We start from the raw sequence: 19,303 nt of genomic DNA on the forward strand, positions 1-19,303 counted from the left end.
AGCCGGCTGCATATGACTAACATGGGGTATAGCTGACCCAAATCGTGCAGTGTCAAATATAGCTCTGAGGCTGGTTATATACCCTTAACCGCATACAGGTTGGGGGAAAAGGAGGGGGAGCATGATACAATCATTAACAAGCTTATAACATTTGTCTAGAGGGTCTATAAAAAAACATTAAAACTTTCAAGGTAACACAATAGTGATGTTTTACATATCAAACATATTCACAAATCTTTTAGTGTTTAATCTTCCCTCCCTTTGCCTAGCAGGGGTCCCCAAACTTTTTACGGAGGGGGCCAGTTCACTGACCCTCAGACCGTTGGAGGGCTGCCACATACAGTGCTCCTCTCACTGACCACCAATGAAAGAGATGCCCCTTCTGAAAGTGCAGTGGGGGGCTGGATAAACGGTCTCAGGGGGCCACATGCGGCCCGCGGGCCGTAGTTTGGGGATGCCTGGCCTAGAGGTATATGTTACTCTCAGGATTCCAGGAAGGGAGGAAGAGTTAAAATCAGTGTAGAGTATGTAAATATTGTGTCTTATTGAAAGAGAAAGGAATAACCTTTATTCTATAGTTAAACTATATATTCAGATAACCTTTATTCTATAGTTAAACTAAATGACCCAGTCGTCCTTGAAAGCCAGAAAGCTTCTGCATTCTTCTTCCCCCATTATCTAAAGAAAGGATAGGGCAAGAAGCCGGACTTTTCCTCCGGAAATTAATATTAATATTTGCAATTTTTGGTACCTTACCACATTACTTTCATTAACCATTAAGTTTGTTGATTATAACTAAAGCTACTATTACTCAAGCTAAAATTTTTTTTTTCTTTTCATTTTTTTCTGAAGCTGGAAACAGGGAGAGACAGTCAGACAGACTCCCGCATGCGCCTGACCGAGATCCACCCAGCACGCCCACCAGGGGCGACGCTCTGCCCACCAGGGGGCGATGCTCTGCCCATCCTGGGCGTCGCCATGTTGCGACCAGAGCCACTGTAGCGCCTGGGGCAGAGGCCACAGAGCCATCCCCAGCGCCTGGGGCCATCTTTGCTCCAATGGAGCCTCGGCTGCGGGAGGGGAAGAGAGAGACAGAGAGGAAAGCGCGGCGGAGGGGTGGAGAAGCAAATGGGCGCTTCTCCTGTGTGCCCTGGCCGGGAATCGAACCCGGGTCCTCCGCACGCTAGGCCGACGCTCTACCGCTGAGCCAACCCGGCCAGGGCTCAAGCTAAAATTTTAACTCTTGAGTTTTCCCTATCAAAGGGATTAAGAAGTATAGATTGGTAGTGCAAACTAGTCATGAATGTAAAGTACAATTTAGAGAATATAGTCAATGATATTGTAATAACTATATGTGGCATCAGGTGGGTACAAGACTTGTTGCAGTATCACTTTGTAAGTTATATAAATGTCTAACCACTATGTTGCACACCTGAAACTAATATTGTATGTCAACTGTAATTTAAAAAATTAAAAACGAACAGTAAAAAATGGTTCAATATCCTTTCATGTACTGGAATCTAAGAGAAAACTTTCTAGCATTACTGAAAATAGTATTGGTTGGTGTTGGGCAGATAAAATGTATTATGCTCACTTTGTTAAGGATGACGCTGCCCACGTGGAGGCCGTTGCTCAGGTGATATTAATGTGTGTTGGGGGCTGGCTGTGGGCAGGCAGAATCCTTGTAGCCTGGGGCTTGGTTTTGGGATTGTTTCCCACCCTTTTTGATGTGGGGTGGTACAATCCCATCATGCCCCAGATAAGTGACTTTGTATTAGAGACTTCCCTACTTTGTATATTGGATTAAAGGTTTGGATTTCTACACTATAAAATCGGGGCAGAACGGGAGCTTGCTCTCTTGGTTCCTGAGATTAGCATGAGAGAGCATTAGAGTAGAGAGCAGAGTAAGGCCACGTGGAGGAGGCCAGGAGAAGCAGCCAAGATGGCGGAGTGTTGAGTGAGAAGCCAGTTTGGGCAGAGTTTGTGCAGGGAGAAGGAAGGAGATGGGGAACAGAGGTGAATAAGTCTGATGAGCTAGAAACCTTTGATTCTAGGAAACTCGGATAAGTCAGTAGCTTTGTGAGCACTGAATGAGTGGGTTTTGGAGCCCAGTGTGTGTTTTTATACTTGCCTGCCAGGAGCAAGCTAGGATTAAAGATGATGGCCCACCAGTTTTTGGCTCTGTTGTTTCTTTACCGACTGTCCGAATCCAATGCAAACCTACATGGACCAGGCTGCTGTGATAGTAGCCCTGGCTTCTGGCTTTACAGTTGGAGTATCGACAATCCTGTTTAGTAGTACTCCCCAAATTTTATACATTGAGATACTAACACTCTTCCATGACATAAAGTAATGATTTTCAAAGAATGCATAGAGTTATGCACCTGCCCATACAGTTCCATGTCAATACATTTTACATTGTAAGATGGGAAGATGGTAGAAAAACATGAATTAAGTAGTGAGTTCTTTATATAGAAACCCTACTACAGGGAAATTATTTCATTCAACATACGCATGTTACTTAATCCTGTCCTTTAGTTTCCTTCTCTGGTGAATGTGGATAGTAATAATACCTAGCCATGAGGCTGTTAGAAGGATTCGATGAGTATGCATATGTATATATTTGTGTGTAACTATTATTAATAATATTAACTTGCACACAGGTTACAGAAATGATAACAATTGGTGCCTAAACTCAGAGACTTTATGAAGAAGCAATTACATTAACAAATATACGTATGTCCTGAGGTTGAAAAGGTCACAGAGGAAGCAATGGTCAATTTTGTGTGAAAGAATTAAGTAAGGAGGGGATATAACTTTGACTTAATCCTTTCAAGAAGTATTAACAGACAGCTTGAGCCATTTCAAACTGAGAAGATAAGGTGAGCCACAGCATGGACAGGGAAACAGGCATTTTCAGGGATTTGTGTAATACAGCTTGAGAAAGCACCAAAATTTTTGCTTCTTCAGAGGTGGGCTGAGTCCAGATTATAATAGGTTACAGCGTTGATTTTCAACTGGTGCACTGTAAAAATTTTTATAACATGCAATACCTATTTAGTCAGGGACACTGACCTATATTCTCTTAGATTGTCAAGTCAAAAAATGACAAGAGCCAACACAACAATTGCCATTGATGTGAATGCCCTATGTTGAAACATAAGTATGTAGCTCATATAATAGAGTTGCATCTTATTGGTCACATCACATAATAAGATCGTGTCTGATAGGTTAATTCTTTTTACCAGAAATCCTTATGTACAAGTATAGACAGCTGATTTTTTTAAAAAAATGATTTTGGAGCAAAAAAGTAGGTAATTACTATTATTATTATTTTGTAAACCAATCAAAATTATGCCTATTTTTTATCAGATTGGCAATCAATTTATTATCTATTTTATCTACTACCTACCTACATACATATATATACCATATACGTGTGTGTGCTGCAGAATTTTAGTATTTAGTTTACATGTGCCATGAGATGAAAAACTTTGAAAATCACTGGGTCCCAGGATGAGTTTCAAGGTTTTGCTTTGGATGTTGGGGAACATAATGATGCTATTCAGGTAATTGCTGAACTATGAGAGGAAGAATGGCAACTTTGGAGTAGAGTAAGAGAAGAGAAGATGATTAGAGGACATTCAGGCTGAACTATCAAGCTAATAGTCATATATGCGTTGGGAAGTACTGGGCTTTGATCTTCAGTTTTCTTATTTTTTAAAGAGGGGCTTGGAGAGAATAATAGTGCCTACTTTCCAGGGTTGTTATTGGGAATAAGAAATGATGAATGCACCTGGCCCAGTGACTTGCCCATATTAGGTGCTGAATACACAGGAGCTGTTATTATTTCTCCTGTCTCTGTGCTCCCTCCCTCTGCTGTGTTGTCTTTCTGCTCTTTACTCCTCTGTAGAGGAACTGTGGTAGGGAAAAGGACCTGTTAAAGACCTGTGATTGCTTGAGATTTCCTGATATCCTATTAAAATGAGCTAGAAAAGGACTTTCAGGCAAGGGCAAAAAAAAAAAAATCCTGGAAATGTGGCTGTTATCCTATGGATTCAGCTCTACAGGAATCTTAGCAATGCCTGACTGAGAGATCTCAAGGATTCTTAGAAGTCTGGTATCTGGGAGACTAAAAGAGTCTTTCTATATTCACAATTCTTTTTTTTTTAAACATATTCCAGTACACTTTTTTTATTTTTTTAATTCATTTTAGAGAGGAGAGAGAAAGGGAGAGAAAGAGACAGAGAAGGAGAGAGAGAGGAGAGAGAGAGGGAGAAAGAGAAGGTGGGGAGGAGCTGGAAGCATCAACTCCCATATGTGCCTTGACCAGGCAAGCCCAGGGTTTCAAACCAGCAACCTCAGCATTTCCAGGTTGACGCTTTATCCACTGCGCCACCACAGGTCAGGCGATATATTCACAATTCTTTTAATTCCTGTTTTTTCTCCACACATTCTTTCACCCTTATCTTCCTTCCTTATCTTTTGCTAGAAGATGCTCCCAACTCCATTCCCCTTTGCTCTTAATTTCCTTCCTGAGAAGACACTGTGACCTCATTGTCCTTGCTGGTGTCATGCTGTTGCCATGGAGTGCTAGGAGGGTAAATATACTGCTTGTAAAAATTAGAGGATATTTCAAAATGAATATGAAGCAATAAAAAAAATTTGGTTCTTTTTTTATTAAACAAGAACATCATAAAAGCAAAAGAAAAGTCAAAGTTGTTTGATTATGCAAATGATATGCAAACCCAATTTTTATTTCATGGGTGAAATTGTACTATACAAAAGTCTGAAAGTGCTGGAGTATCTGTACGTTCCCTGATCCCCCAATTTTTGTGAGCAGTATATGATTCCAGTTGCCAACCTTGTATTTCCCTTTCCTCATTCTTCTCTTTGTAGATAGCCCCTAACCATAATCCCTGAATTCCATTCATCCTCCCCTGGTGAGTTTGCTTAAACCCTAATGGGTAGGTAACCAAACTGAGTACTTGCAAGCCTCTTCCTGGGATGAAAACAAAACAAAACAAAACCTGAAATTTTTTTTTTTTAATAAATTTTTATTAATGGTAATGGGATGACATTAATAAATCAGGGTACATATATTCAAAGAAAACATGTCTAGGTTATTTTGTCATCAAATTATGTTGCAAACCCCTCGCCCAAAGTCAGATTGTCCTCCGTCACCCTCTATCTAGTTCTCTGTGCCCCTCCCCCACCCCCTAACTCTCTCCCTCCCTCCCTCCCATGTCCTCCCTCCCCCCCCACCCTTGGTAACCACCACACTCTTGTCCATGTCTTTTAGTCTCATTTTTATGTTCCACCAATGTATGGAATCATGTAGTTCTTGTTTTTTTCTGATTTGCTTATTTCACTCCTTATAATGTTATCAAGATCCCACCATTTTGCTGTAAATGATCTGATGTCATCATTTCTTATGGCTGAGTAGTATTCCATGGTGTATATGTGCCACATCTTCTTTATCCAGTCTTCTATTGAAGGGCTTTTTGGTTGTTTCCATGTCTTGGCCACTGTGAACAGTGCTGCAATGAACATGGGGCTACATGTGTCTTCACGTATCAATGTTTCTGAGGTTTTGGGGTATATACCCAGTAGAGGGATTGCTGGGTCATAAGGTAGTTCTATTTGCAGTTTTTTGAGGAACCACCATACTTTCCTCCATAATGGTTGTACTACTTTACAGTCCCACCAACAGTGAATGAGGGTTCCTTTTTCTCCACAGCCTCTCCAACATTTGCTATTACCCGTCTTGTTGATAATAGCTAATCTAACAAAACCTGAAATTAACTTGAGTTATATACCTACTGGGGCTAGAGACTGAGAAAAGCTGCTGGGAGGGGCAAGGCCAGTGCTCTCTGCCCTGAACCCTTCCCCATCCCACCTTTCTCTTTCTCTGGTCTCAGCCACACCCTTTTTCACCTCTTCCCACTTTTCACTCTCTGGCAGATGTCTGTCCCTTTTAAGGAACTCCACCTGCAAGATAGTCACATCTTTTCTGGGTGTAATGGGGCTAGAGATGGAGTCACTCAACCCACTCACATTGCTCAGCTAACACTTTAGGGTCTGACCCACATGAATGTGAGGTCCTCAATAGGTGCCTCCAAGAAACCTTTCCACAGAGGACCCATAGGAGTTGTTGATTTTTTTTACTGAAGACCCTGACGTGGGCTGAGGATGCCTCTATGTTTCCACCAATTGCAGGCATTTGGCTCTCCCTTTTTTTCTTTTTTAGGAAGGTGCTGGGGGTGTGCTGCGGCCAAGCTGCCATAAAGATTTCTATTTTGAAGGAGTCTTCTTCCACTTCAACTTTAAATTCAAGTGTTGCTTTGAGGTCTGGGTTGGTTTTCTTAGGTCCAACCCCAGGCCTTTCCTCAACAGTGTGTAGAGTTCAGAGGATGGGTGGAGAGTAGGCTTGGGCAGAACTGCATTGGTGGAGCTGAAAGGGGAGTTGAGGATCCTCAGTGTTGGCCACTTGGACCCAGTGAACCCAGTTTGTATTTAACCGAGGAAAAGAGCTGCATTAACAGCAGGGGAAAGATTTTTTTAGGAAGTCTGCCTTGCTGGGCCCCCTGATTTGTGACCGGATAATTGAGAGATTTGTCTCCCTTGTTTTGAGGATGGCCCAGCTGGGTCTGAATCAATTTCCTCTGCCCTTGCCCTCCTCCCTATTTTCCAGCAAAGAGAAAAAGGGGAGGTAAGAGGTTGAAGAGGAGGCGAGAGGGAGTCACTATCAAAGAGGGGTGGTTGTTAAAGAAACAGTTGTCTTACAATAATACGAGGAGTATGAACCTCCAGAGGAGGGTATTAGGTTCAGACACTTCAGGAGTTCCCAGATAGTGGCATGGGCAGTAAGTGACTCTGGGATAAGAACCCACTCCCTCCCATATCCTCTGTCTAGAGTCAACCCTAACCTCACTTCTGTTGTTTAGGTATCAACAGTGGGGGAGAAGGGCATAGGTGGATTGGGGAGTAAGGGTACAAAACTTTGATAAAGAGCTGAGCAAAGAAGGGCTAAGAGGGTTGAGGAGCCATGTGGGAGAAATGAAGGGTGCAAAAACGGATGGCTTTGTCTAATTTAGTATACCTTTGCTCAGCACTTTCATTTTTCCTTAAACAATAAAGTTAGTCTTTGGCTTAATGCAACCCAACCAAAGCTGCAGCCAGAGAGAACAGGATTCAGAAGGCTAGCCCTCCCAGGAAAATACCCTAAGCAGTAGCAGGTACCTAGAGATGCTTCTAAAAGGAAGGAGAAGAGTTAAAGTTTGATCCTAGGCTATTGGGGACAGGGAGCTAGGCTATAAGGGGAGGAGCTGCTTTGGGTTTGCCTTCAGATTAAGGAGGGCCTGTGCATGGATGGAGGTAAGAGATTAGGCCTTGCTCTAGCTCAGGGGTCCCCAAACTTTTTACACATGGGGCCAGTTCACTGTCCCTCAGACCGTTGGAGGGCCGGACTATTAAAAAAAAACAAAACTGAACAAATCCCTATGCACACTGCACATATCTTATTTTAAAGTAAAAAAACAAAACAGAAGTAGTACTGTACGTGAGCAATGCCATTCTTTGGCAGCGCCGCCACATACAGTACTCCAGGAGCACAGGATGCATCCACATCCTGTGCTCCTCTCACTGACCACCAATGAAAGAGGTGCCCCTTCCAGAAGTGCGGCGGGGGCTGGATAAATGGCCTCAGGGGGCTGCATATGGCCCGTGGGGGCTGTAGTTTGGGGACCCCTGCTCTAGCTCTTTAAGTCATGCTCAAGGTAGTTGGTTCTTCTGTAAGTGAAAAGTTAAACCGAATTGCTGGAATTGTTGGAGTTAATTGACTTATAATGGTTGCTTGGAAGAGCTTTCTCTCCCCCCCCCCCCCCCCCCCCCCCCCCCCCCCCCCCCCTCCCCCCTCCCCCCCCCCCCCCCCCCCCCCCCCCCCCCCCCCCCCCCCCCCCTCCCCCCTCCCCCCTCCCCCCTCCCCCCCCCCCCTCCCCCCTCCCCCTCCCCCCTCCCCCCTCCCCCTCCCCCCTCCCCCCTCCCCCTCCCCCTCCCCCTCCCCCTCCCCCTCCCCCTCCCCCTCCCCCTCTCCCTCTCCCTCCCTCTCCCTCTCTCTCTCCCTCCCCTTCCCCTGTCTCTCTCTTTCTCTCTACATTTAATCCTAAGAGTTTGAGGAAAATTAAATCACAACCTAAATGAAATTTATTTTTTGGATAAATAAATCCAAACAGATGATGAAAGGAACAGTCCTTTATCTCCTTTGGTATTATGTTCATCTCAAGAAAAGCAGTTATTAAGCACTTGTCTGATGTCACTCAGGGTGATAATAACTAGGCAAGGAGAATAATCTATAAGTTTATATTTCAAACTAATGGAAACTATGATGGTATGTAATAACAGATATAACTGCTTTGAAACTCTAATATCGCCAATTACTAGCTAACATTACTCTAGACCAGGGGTCCCCAAACTACGGCCCGCGGGCCGCATGCGGCCCCGAGGCCATTTATCCGGCCCACACCGCACTTCCGGAAGGGGCACCTCTTTCATTGGTGGTCGGTAAGAGGAGCATAGTTCCCATTGAAATACTGGTCAGTTTGTTGATTTAAATTTACTTGTTCTTTATTTTAAATATTGTATTTGTTCTCATTTTGTTTTTTTACTTTAAAAAAAGATATGTGCAGTGTGCATAGGGATTTGTTCATAGTTTTTTTATAGTCTGGCCCTCCAACAGTCTGAGGGACAGTGAACTGGCCCCCTATGTAAAAAGTTTGGGGACCCCTGCTCTAGACATTGCTTTTCTCCTCTAGAGAATGTGGATTAATAATCTCATCTTGAGTCTTTTGACTAGATACTCAGTAAAGAAATTGCTGGGTCATATGGTAGGGTTATTCTTAATTTTTTGAGTAACCACCATACTGTACTCCATAATGGCTGTAACAGCTTACATTCCCACCAGCAGTGAATGAGGGTTCCTTTTTCTCCACAGCCTCTCCAGCCCTTGTTATTACCCATCTTGTTGATAATAATCAGTCTAACAGGTGTGAGGTGATATCTCATTGTAGTTTTGATTTGCATTTCTCTAATAGCAAAATGAGCATCTTTTCATATATCTGTTGGCTATTTGTATGTCTTCATGGGAGAAGTATCTTTTCATGTCCTCTCCCCATTTTTTAATGGATTCTTTGTTTGTTTGTTGTGGAGCTTTGTGAGTTCTTTATATGTTTTGGACATTAATGCCTTATCAGAAATAAAATTAACAAAGGATGTCAATGACCCAAATACTGAAAACTACAAAGCATTATTGAAAGAAACTGAAAAAGACAATGAAATGGAAAAACATTCCATGTTCATGGATTAGAAGAATCAACATAGTTAAAATGGCCATATTACCCAAAACAATATACAGATTTAAAGAAATCTACATTAAAATCCCAGTGTCGTTAAAAAAAATCACTATGTTTGTATAGAACCATAAAAACCTCCAAATAGCCAAAGCAATCCTGAGAAAAAAGGAATAAAGCTGGAGGTATCACACTACCTGACTTCAAATGATGCTACAGAGCCATGATAATCAAAACAGCATGGTACTGGCAGAAAAACAGACATACAGACCAATGTAATAGAATCGAGAGCCCAGAAATAAAACCACATACATATGGACAAATAATCTTCAACAAAGGAGCCAAAAACACACAATGGAGAAAAGAAAGCCTCCTTCAACAAATGGTGCTGGAAAAACTGGAAAGCCACATGCAATTTGAATGAAGCTTGACTACAGTTTGTCACCTTGCACAAAAATTAATTCAAAATAGATCAAATATCTCTAAATATAAGATCTGCAATTGTATATTTTGTAGAAGAAAACATAAATGCTAAGCTCATAGACCTTGGCCATAGAGAACAATTTATGAATTTGAACTCAAAGCAAGGGAAGTAAAGACAAAAAATAAATGAGACTATATGAAACTAAAATGCTTCTGAGCAGCAAAAGAAACTGACAACAAAAAATAAGAAGCCAATTAAATGGGAGATGATATTTGCAAACAACCTCTGAAAAGGGGTTAATACCCAAAATATAAAAAGAAATGACAAAACTCATCAACAAACAAGCAAATAATCCAATTTTAAAAAATGGGGAGAGAACCTGAACAAACACTTTCAGCAAGACATACAAACAGCCAACAGATATATGAAAAGATGCTCATCTTAACTAGCTATTTGAGAAATGTCAATCAAAACTACAATGAGCCTGACCTGTGGTGGCGCAGTGGATAAAGTGTCAACCTGGAAACACTGAGGTTGCCGGTTCAAAACCCTGGGCTTGCCTGGTCAAGGCACATATCGGAGTAGATGCTTTCTGCTCCTCCCTCCTTCTCTCTCTCTCTCTCTCCCCTCTCTATAATGAATAAATAAAATCTTTAAAAAAAAAAAAAAAGAAAAAAAAAAACTACAATGAGATACCACTTCACACATCTTAGCTTGGTTATTATCAACATGACAGGTAATAACAAGTGTTGGAGAGGCTGTGGAGAAAAAGGAATCCTCTTTCACTGCTATTAAAAATGTAAATTAGTACAACGATTATGAAGAAAGTATGGTGGTTCTTCAAAAAATTAAGAATAGAACTACCATATGACCAGACAATCCCTCCACAGAGTATTTACCCCCCCAAAACTTTAAAATACTGGTATTTAAAGACACATGCACCCCCATGTTCACAGCAGCATTGTTCACAGTGGCCAAAACATGGAAACAACCAAAGTGCCTCTAGACAGAGGATTGGATAAAGGAGATGTGGTACAGATATTCAATGGAATACTACTCAGCCATAAGAAATGATGACATAGTGACATTAACAACATGGATGGACCTTGATAACATTATACTGAGTGAAATAAGTAAATCAGAAAAAAGCTGAAAACTGTATGATTTCACACATAGGTGGGCTAAAAAACCAAGACTCATGGACACAGATAAGAGAGCAGTGGTTACCAGGGGAAGGGAATGTAGGGAGGGTAGGGGGGAATGGTGTAAAGAGGGACAAAAATAAGGTGATGGATTATGATTTGACTTTGGGTGATGGGTATACAACATAATCAACAGTTCAAATGTTATAGAAATGTTTACCTGAAACCTATGTACTCTTATTGATCAATGACACCATGTTAAAGTTAATTTTCTAAATAAAAAAAAATTTGGCTTGCTAAATATTAAAAGACACAGTTTTTAAAGTGGAGGTTATATACCCTTCTGATGGTTTTTTCTATATTCACTACTACCAACATTTAGAATGATATTCAGGGTTACCTAATGCTACTTCATTTGACTGTCTTTTGGGTGGGAGTGCAGTTAGCAAAAATGATTGAGACATTCCTAATTGTAAGCTTATATCATTTGACTAATTTACTTTTTTTTTTTTTTTTTGCCCGTGGTAGTAATTCTTTATAAATTACAACAAACAGTATTAGCAGTAACAGAATATTATCCATATAGATTTCTTTTTTTTCCCAAGTATGGGTTTATTTATTTAGTTATTGATTGATTGATTTAACTTCAAGATTTTTAAATCAAATTTTAATTTATTGTGTTTACATGGATTCAAGTGTCCCACTGAATATAACTCCCTCACCCATCCCTCTGTCCCTTTTTTAAATTTTATTTTATTTATTTATTTTTATTTATTAATTTTAGAGAGGAGAGGGAGAGACAGAGAGGAGAGACAGAGAGAGAGAAGGGAGGAAGGGCTGGAAGCATCAACTCCCATATGTGCCTTGAGCAGGCAAGCCCAGGGTTTCGAACTGGCGACCTCAGCATTTCCAGGTAGACGCTTTATCCACTGCGCCACCACAGGTCAGGCTCTGTGTCCCTTTTTATACCCCCTTTGTTCCCCTCTTTCTAACTCCCTTCCCCCTTCCCTCTAGGATTTGCTGTCCTGTTATCTATATCTCTGTTTTATGTATATGTAGTTTCACTAATCTCTTTACCTTCTCTGATCCCATCCCCCTTCCCTCTGACAGCTTTCCTTCTGCTCCCTGTGACCCTGCCTCTCCGCCTCTATTCCGTTCCTCAGTTCACTTTGTTCATTGGATTCCACATATATGTGAGATCATATGATCTTTTTCTTTCTCTGCCTGGCTTATTTCACTTAGCATAATAATGTCCAGGCCTGACCTGTGGTGGTGCAGTGGATAAAGCATCGACCTGGAAATGCTGAGGTTGCCGGTTCGAAACCCTGGGCTTGCCTGGTCAAGGCACATATGGGAGTTGATGCTTCCTGCTCCTCCCCCTTCTGTCTCTCTGTCTCCTCTCTTTCTCTCTCTCCTTTCTAAAATGAATAAATAAAATAAAAATAAAAAAAATAAAATAAGTTCAAAAAAAAATTAGAGAAATACAAATCAAAACGGCAATGAGATACCGCCTCACACCTGTTCGATTAGCTATTATTAGCAAGACAGGTAATAGCAAATGTTGGAGAGGCTGTGGAGAAAAAGGAACCCTCATACACTGTTGGTGGGAATGTAAAGTAGTACAACCATTATGGAAGAAAGTATGGTGGTTCCTCAAAAAACTGAAAATAGAACTACCTTATGACCCAGCAATCCCTCTACTGGGTATATACCCCCAAAACTCAGAAACATTGATACGTAAAGACACATGCAGCCCCATGTTTATTGCAGCATTGTTCACAGTGGCCAGGACATGGAAACAACCAAAAAGCCCATCAATAGATGACTGGATAAAGAAGATGTGGCACATATACACTATGGAATACTACTCAGCCATAAGAAATGATGACATCGGAACATTTACAGCAAAATGGTGGGATCTTGATAACATGATACGAAGCGAAATAAGTAAATCAGAAAAAACCAGGAACTGCATTATTCCATACGTAGGTGGGACATAAAAGTGAAACTAAGAGACATTGATAAGAGTGTGGTGGTTACGGGGGCGGAGGGGGGAATGGGAGAGGGCAAAGTGGTGGGGAGGGGCACAAATAAAACAAGATAGAAGGTGACAGAGGACAATCTGACTTTGAGTGGTGGGTATGCAACATAATTGAACGACAAGATAACCTGGACTTGTTATCTTTGAATATATGTATCCTGATTTATTGATGTCACCCCATTAAAAAAATAAAATTATTAAAAAAATAATAATGTCCAGCTCCATCCATGCTGTCACAAAAGGAAAGATTTCCTTCTTTTTTTTTTCTTTTTGTATTTTTCTGAAGCTGGAAACAGGGAGGCAGTCAGACATACTCCCGCATGCGCCCGACTGGGATCCACCTGGCATGCCCACCAGGGGGTGATGCTCCGCCTATTCGGGGCGCCGCTCTGCCGCAACCAGAGCCACTCTAGCGCCTGAGGCAGAGGCCACAGAGCCATCCTCAGTGCCCGGGCCAACCTTGCTCCAGTGGAGCCTTGGCTGTGGGAAGGGAAGAGAGAGACAGAGAGGAAGGAGAGGGGGAGTAGTGGAGAAGCAGATGGGCGCTTCTCCTGTGTGCCCTGGCTCGGAATCGAACCCGGGACTCCTGCATGCCAGGCCGACGCTCTACCACTGAGCCAAGCGGCCAGGGCTCTTCTTTTTCACAGCCATTTAGTATTCCATTGTGTATATGTACCACAGCTCTTTAATCCACTCATCCATGGACGGACACTTGGGCTGTTTCCAGATCTTGGCTATTGTAAAAAATGCTGCAATCAAAAAAAAAAAAATGCTGCAATAAACATGGGGGTGCATATCTTCTTTTGAATCAGTGGTTTGGTATTCTTAGGATATATTCCTAAAAGTGGGATAGCTGAGTCAAAAGGCATTTCCATTTTTAATTTTTTGAGGAAGCTCCATACAGTTCTCCACAGCAACTGCACAAGTCTGCATTCCCACCAGCAGAGCAGGAGGGTTCCCTTTTCTCCACAACCTTGGAAGAACTTATTGTGTGTTGTTTTTTTAATGAGTACCATTCTGACAAGTCTGAGGTGTTATCTCATTGTGGTTTTAATTTGCATTTCTCTGATGATTAATGTCCTTGAACATTTTTTCGTATGCCTATTGGCCATCTGTATGTCCTCTTTGGAGTACTGTCTCTTCAGTTCTTTTGCCCATTTTTTTAATTGTATTGTTCACCTTCCTGGTGTTGAGTTTTAGAAGTTCTTTATAAATTTTTATTATTAAGTCCTTATCAGATGTATTGTTGAATATGTTCTCCCATTGTGTGGGTTGTCTTTTTATTTTGTTCATGGTGTCTTTTGCTGTACAAAACTTTTCAGTTTGATATAATAGTAGTCCCATGTGTTCATCCTGTCCTTTATTTCACTTGCCCATGGAAATAAATCAAGAAAAATATTGCTATGAGGGATATCGGAGAGTTTACAGTAATTTACTTTTAATAGAAATCAGACAAGAAGTATTTTTCAGACTCCTTGGCTATTGCTATTTTAAATATTTATATTATTGATTATTATAATGTAGTATTGTTATTAAATAACCTTATCCCTTCCTGTCTGTTGCTATCTGTCCCTCTTTCTGTCTCTCTCTATCTCTGTCACAAAAAAAAAATAAAACTGATAATAGCTTGCCTACTATAATCTCTGATACATAGTAATTATACAATAAAGATTTGGTGAATGATGGATGTATATATACATGAGCAGTTCTACTCATATACTTGGGACAAAGAAAAGAAAATCTATTCACTTTGAGAAAAAAATTAGAGATATTTTAAATTGGTAAAATTCTCCAGACTCTTCATAGTATACCAGAGGTTTTCTCACAATCCCAATAGAAGATTCTATGTGTGATATTGCCATTTAATTATTACTGGTTTCCTTCATTCTGAGTTACTAAATGGAGGAATTGAGTTTAGGATTCTTTTACTTTTTGTGTGGCTATATTATAATATTTTGTTCCTGCTAATTGTGCATTTGTTGTATTTTAACTGTTGTATTTTAGGTCTTAAATGGCTAGTGAAAAGTGACCTGTAAATGAACATTTCTATAGGTAAATGTATTTGATGTTCAAGGCAATTAACTGACTTATGGACAGTCTTTTAAAATGCAACCAGGTCATAAATAAGGTACCTAATTTTTTGTGTGTGTGTGTGGCAGAGACAGGGAGAGTCAGAGAGAGGGACAGACAGGGAAAGACAGACAGGAAGGGAGAGAGATGAGAAACATTTTTTTCGGTGCGGTTCCTTAGTTCATTGATTGATTTTTCATATGTGCCTTGACTGGGGGGCTACAGCAGACTGAGTGACCCCTTGCTCGAGCCAGCGACCTTGGGCTCAAGCTGGTGAGCCTTGCTCAAACCATATGAGCCTGTGCTCAAGCTAGCGACCTCAGGGTCTTGAATCTGGGTCCTCCACATCCCAGTCCAATGCTCTATCCACTGCGCCACTGCCTGGTCAGGCTATAAGGTACCTAATTTTAATAGACTTGGAGACACTTAGTGTTATCTAAAATCTGACCAATTTAGTGAAAAACTTCCTTGCCCTGTATTTTCCTTTCTAGTGAGATTAGACTATAGATAGATCAAAGGAAATCTGGTTAAAGAGATGCTGGTATATGTTTCTGGTGGGATGTTTGTGATGGTGCAGGGCAGGTGAATGAGGCCACTAACTATTTTTTTCCATAGGAGGTAAAGCTATCTAACAGGGAAATAAAAGACTGTTCACTATATTTCCTCATGTATAAGACACAACCTTTTTCAAAAATTTTGGGGTCTAAAAACTGGGTGCATCTTATACAGTGGTTGTAGTGTTTCTTTACTTGCATTTCCCACCTTTTTCACGCTTGTTGTCTTTGTGCTCATTGTTTCACACTTGTTACCGGTATATTGCCGTAGGTTATGTTTTGCCATGTTCTACCCAGAAATGGCTCAGAAAATGTTTTTATAAAAAGTGATCCAGTTTGCAAAAGTGAATGAAAATCGTGCTGCTGAATATCAGTTTGGTCCTCCTTTAACTGAGAAATCAATCCAAGACTGGCTACAGGAAGAAGAAACCCTATTGAAAATGCCATGGCAAAACAAAGCCATGAGAGACAAGTCAGAAATTTGGCCTGATTTAGAGAGGAAATTGAAGATATGGATTGAAGAGCAAAAGGCAATTAGAATTCCTGTGTCCACAAAGATGGTTCAGCATGAGACAAGAAGAATTGCTGATGAAAAAGAAGTTACTGATTTCAAAAGAAGACACAATTGATGCTTCAGGTTCATGAAACGGAATGAGCTAAGCATGCATACATGCACCAGACTTGCCCAAAAGATGACTGAAAGCTATGAAAAGAAGGTGCTTGAGTTTCATCATTTTGTCATTCAATGTCAGAAGACACATCAGTTTGAGTTGGGACAGATTGCAAATATGGATGAAGTCCCCCTTCAATTTGATGTCCCAAGTAACAGAACTATTGATAAGAAGGGGGTGAAAACTGTAACTGTGAAGATAAGTGAACATAAAAAGAGCCATTATACAGTTGTTCTAGCTTGTTGTGCCAATGGAACCAAGCTGTCCTATGCTGATTTTCAAACGCAAAACAATGCCAAAAGAAAACATTCCTTGAGGAGTGATTGTCCACATTTATGACAAGGGTTGGATGGATCAGGATGAGATGAAAAACTGCTTTGAGAAAGTTTGGAGAAGGAGACCAGGTGGGCTCTTATGCAAACCTGCCCTATTGGTGTTCAATCAATTCAGAGTACACATAACAAAAAACACAAAGAAAAGTTCTGCTGAGCAAAAAAACAAAACTTGCCATCATACCTGGAGGCTTGACATCCCAGCTCCAACCACTTGATGCAGCATTAATAAACCCTTCAAAGCTGCCATGAGAGATGAATGGAACCAATGGATGAAGTCTTCTGGGGTAATTTGATACTAGCAGGGAGAGTGAAGAAACCAACTATTGGGGAAGTTCGTACCTGCGTGAAAAGATTCTAGGATAATATCAGGATTGAGATCGATTGTTGTCAAGTCATCTAAGAACTGTGGCACTTCAAACGCCATAAGTGAAACTGAGGACAAGGCAATATATGAAGACAGTGATTCATCATCAGACACAGATGAAGACAAGTTAATGGATGGGAGTTTTTTTTTTAATTTTTATTTATTTATTCATTTTAGAGAGGAGAGAGAGTGGGGAGAGAGAGAGAGAGAGACAGAGACAGAGAGAGAGAAGGGGGAGGAGCTGGAAGCATCAACTCCCATATGTGCCTTGACCAGGCAAGCCCAGGGTTTCGAACCGGCAACCTCAGCATTTCCAGGTCGACGCTTTATCCACTGCGCCACCACAGGTCAGGCTGGATGGGAGTTTTGACAGTGATGAGGAGCTGAATGACTTTTATAATGAATAAAACTTGAGTTCAATAACTTTATGTAATACATTTTTCCCCCAAATTTCAGGCCCCAAAATTAAGGTGTGTCTTATACATGGGAGTGTGTTATACATGGGGAAATATGGTATATTAACTCCACCTGGTTTGTATGTTTAAGAGAAGTAGAAAGATAAAATATTTCTTTAGAGAGAATTGGTGCTGATGTGTAAACAAGTTCATTAGGATAAATATCTATACAGGAACATGGAACTCCTTACAGTGAGAATTAGGCCAGGAAGGGGGACATTTTGGAAATTATGTAGTTATGTTGATATTCCTATAAATGTGGGTGGGTTGGAGAGGTTGGAAGAAACAGATTTCTATGCATACAGAACTTGAAGGCAGGTGGCAACTAATATTACTGGAAACAAGTCAAGTCCATCTTGAGGAACAGAACATATAAATTAGAATCTTGTCCAAATACTGACTTCTCAGTACCTAGTATGTTCTGAGAAATAATCTTTATAAAAGCACAAACAGGTATAACCAAGGGTAAGTGGCATATTTTATGAATATATAGTGAGTTAGATCTTATTTTAAAATTGTCATTTTCTTGTCTCTTTTCCAGATATGGATCAACTCATAAACAACTTGGAAGTCCATTCAGAAGGTAGCTCAATGAATGCATTCAAACAGGTCAGTTATCAGGAAGAATATATACTAATGTTGTGCAATAAAAGTGTTGAGTACCTTGTAATGATCATTGAGTGGAAAATCATTTTTCTTTCCAGCAACATGTTGAGGACTGAGAAAGGGTGAAGAAAAACCAGTTTCCAAGAAGCACTTGGATATTCGGGTTTCAGATTCAAATACAAAGTAGATGTGTACTAAAAGAAATATAGCCTCTGAGACCAAGGCAATACTGGCAGTATTAGACACTTCATAGAGTACAAGCATTTTTCTAGCACTATTCCATATTTCAGGCACTCTGAAGATTAAATTCATTGTTTTATTTAATCTTCACAATAACTGTTGGATAGTGTAATAGGGTTCTCCAGAGAAATGGAACCAACAGAATATTTGTCTCAATATTTCAATAGATAAATAGACACATAGATATAGATATAGATATAATTTGTTTTATATATATAGATCTATATATATAGATAATTTGTTTTATATATATAAATCTATAGATAATTTGTTTATCAATAAATCTATATATATAAACAAACTATATCTACATCTATCTATCTCTCTATCATCTAGCTATCTATAAAGTGGAGAAAGATTTTAAGGAATAGGCTCACATGATTGTCGAATCTCATTGAATCCAAAATCTAATAGGTAGGCTGGCAGACTGAAGAGCCAAGGTAAAGCTGGAGTTTGAGTTCAAGGGCAGTCTGCTGGAAGATTTCTTTCTTGCCTGAAGGAGGTCAGTCTTCAATACCTTCAAGTGATTGGATGAAGCCAACCCACATTATGAAGGGTGATCTTCTTTTAAAGTCTAATGTTTTAAATATTAATCTCACCAAAAAGTACACCTTCACTGAAACATTCAGAATAGCATTTGACCAAATATCTGGGCACTGTGGCACAGCCTAGTTGACACATAAAATTAACCATTACAGATAGGTACACTTAATGTTTCAATTTTACAGGTAAGAAAATTGTAAACTTGGACACTCCCTTAACAACGTTTCAAAACAGATTATGTAAAAAACAAACAAAAAACCAGGTAGGCACTATGTGTTAGATGTGGAAGTCTCGTTTTGCTCAGGTTTGAGTTCTAAAGTCATTGTATAAGTGAACCCCAAATACAATGAAAATTACCTTTGAAAATCTCTTAAACTGCTTATAAAATAAAGTGTACAGTTTTGTATTTACAGTACAGATATATATTTTTTTGCTCAAGTCACCAGATAAAGCATCTAGCATACATTAGGAGTCATATGTATTTTACAATAAGACTGTTTTTAATCATTAA

General features: G+C 40.2%; 1 protein-coding gene across 1 annotated transcript in view; it reads left to right on the forward strand.

Annotated features, from left to right (window-relative positions):
* Positions 1-19,303, forward strand: part of KLF8 (KLF transcription factor 8) — a 155,394-nt gene that overhangs the window by 96,883 nt on the left and 39,208 nt on the right. Inside the window, exon 2 of the mRNA XM_066249994.1 lies at positions 17,945-18,012. Coding sequence (XP_066106091.1) covers positions 17,947-18,012 — 66 coding nt within the window. The 5' untranslated portion in view covers positions 17,945-17,946. The remainder of the gene's footprint in view (positions 1-17,944; positions 18,013-19,303) is intronic.

Source organism: Saccopteryx bilineata, chromosome X (assembly GCF_036850765.1).
Source record: "Saccopteryx bilineata isolate mSacBil1 chromosome X, mSacBil1_pri_phased_curated, whole genome shotgun sequence".
Taxonomy (NCBI): Eukaryota; Metazoa; Chordata; class Mammalia; order Chiroptera; family Emballonuridae; genus Saccopteryx; species Saccopteryx bilineata.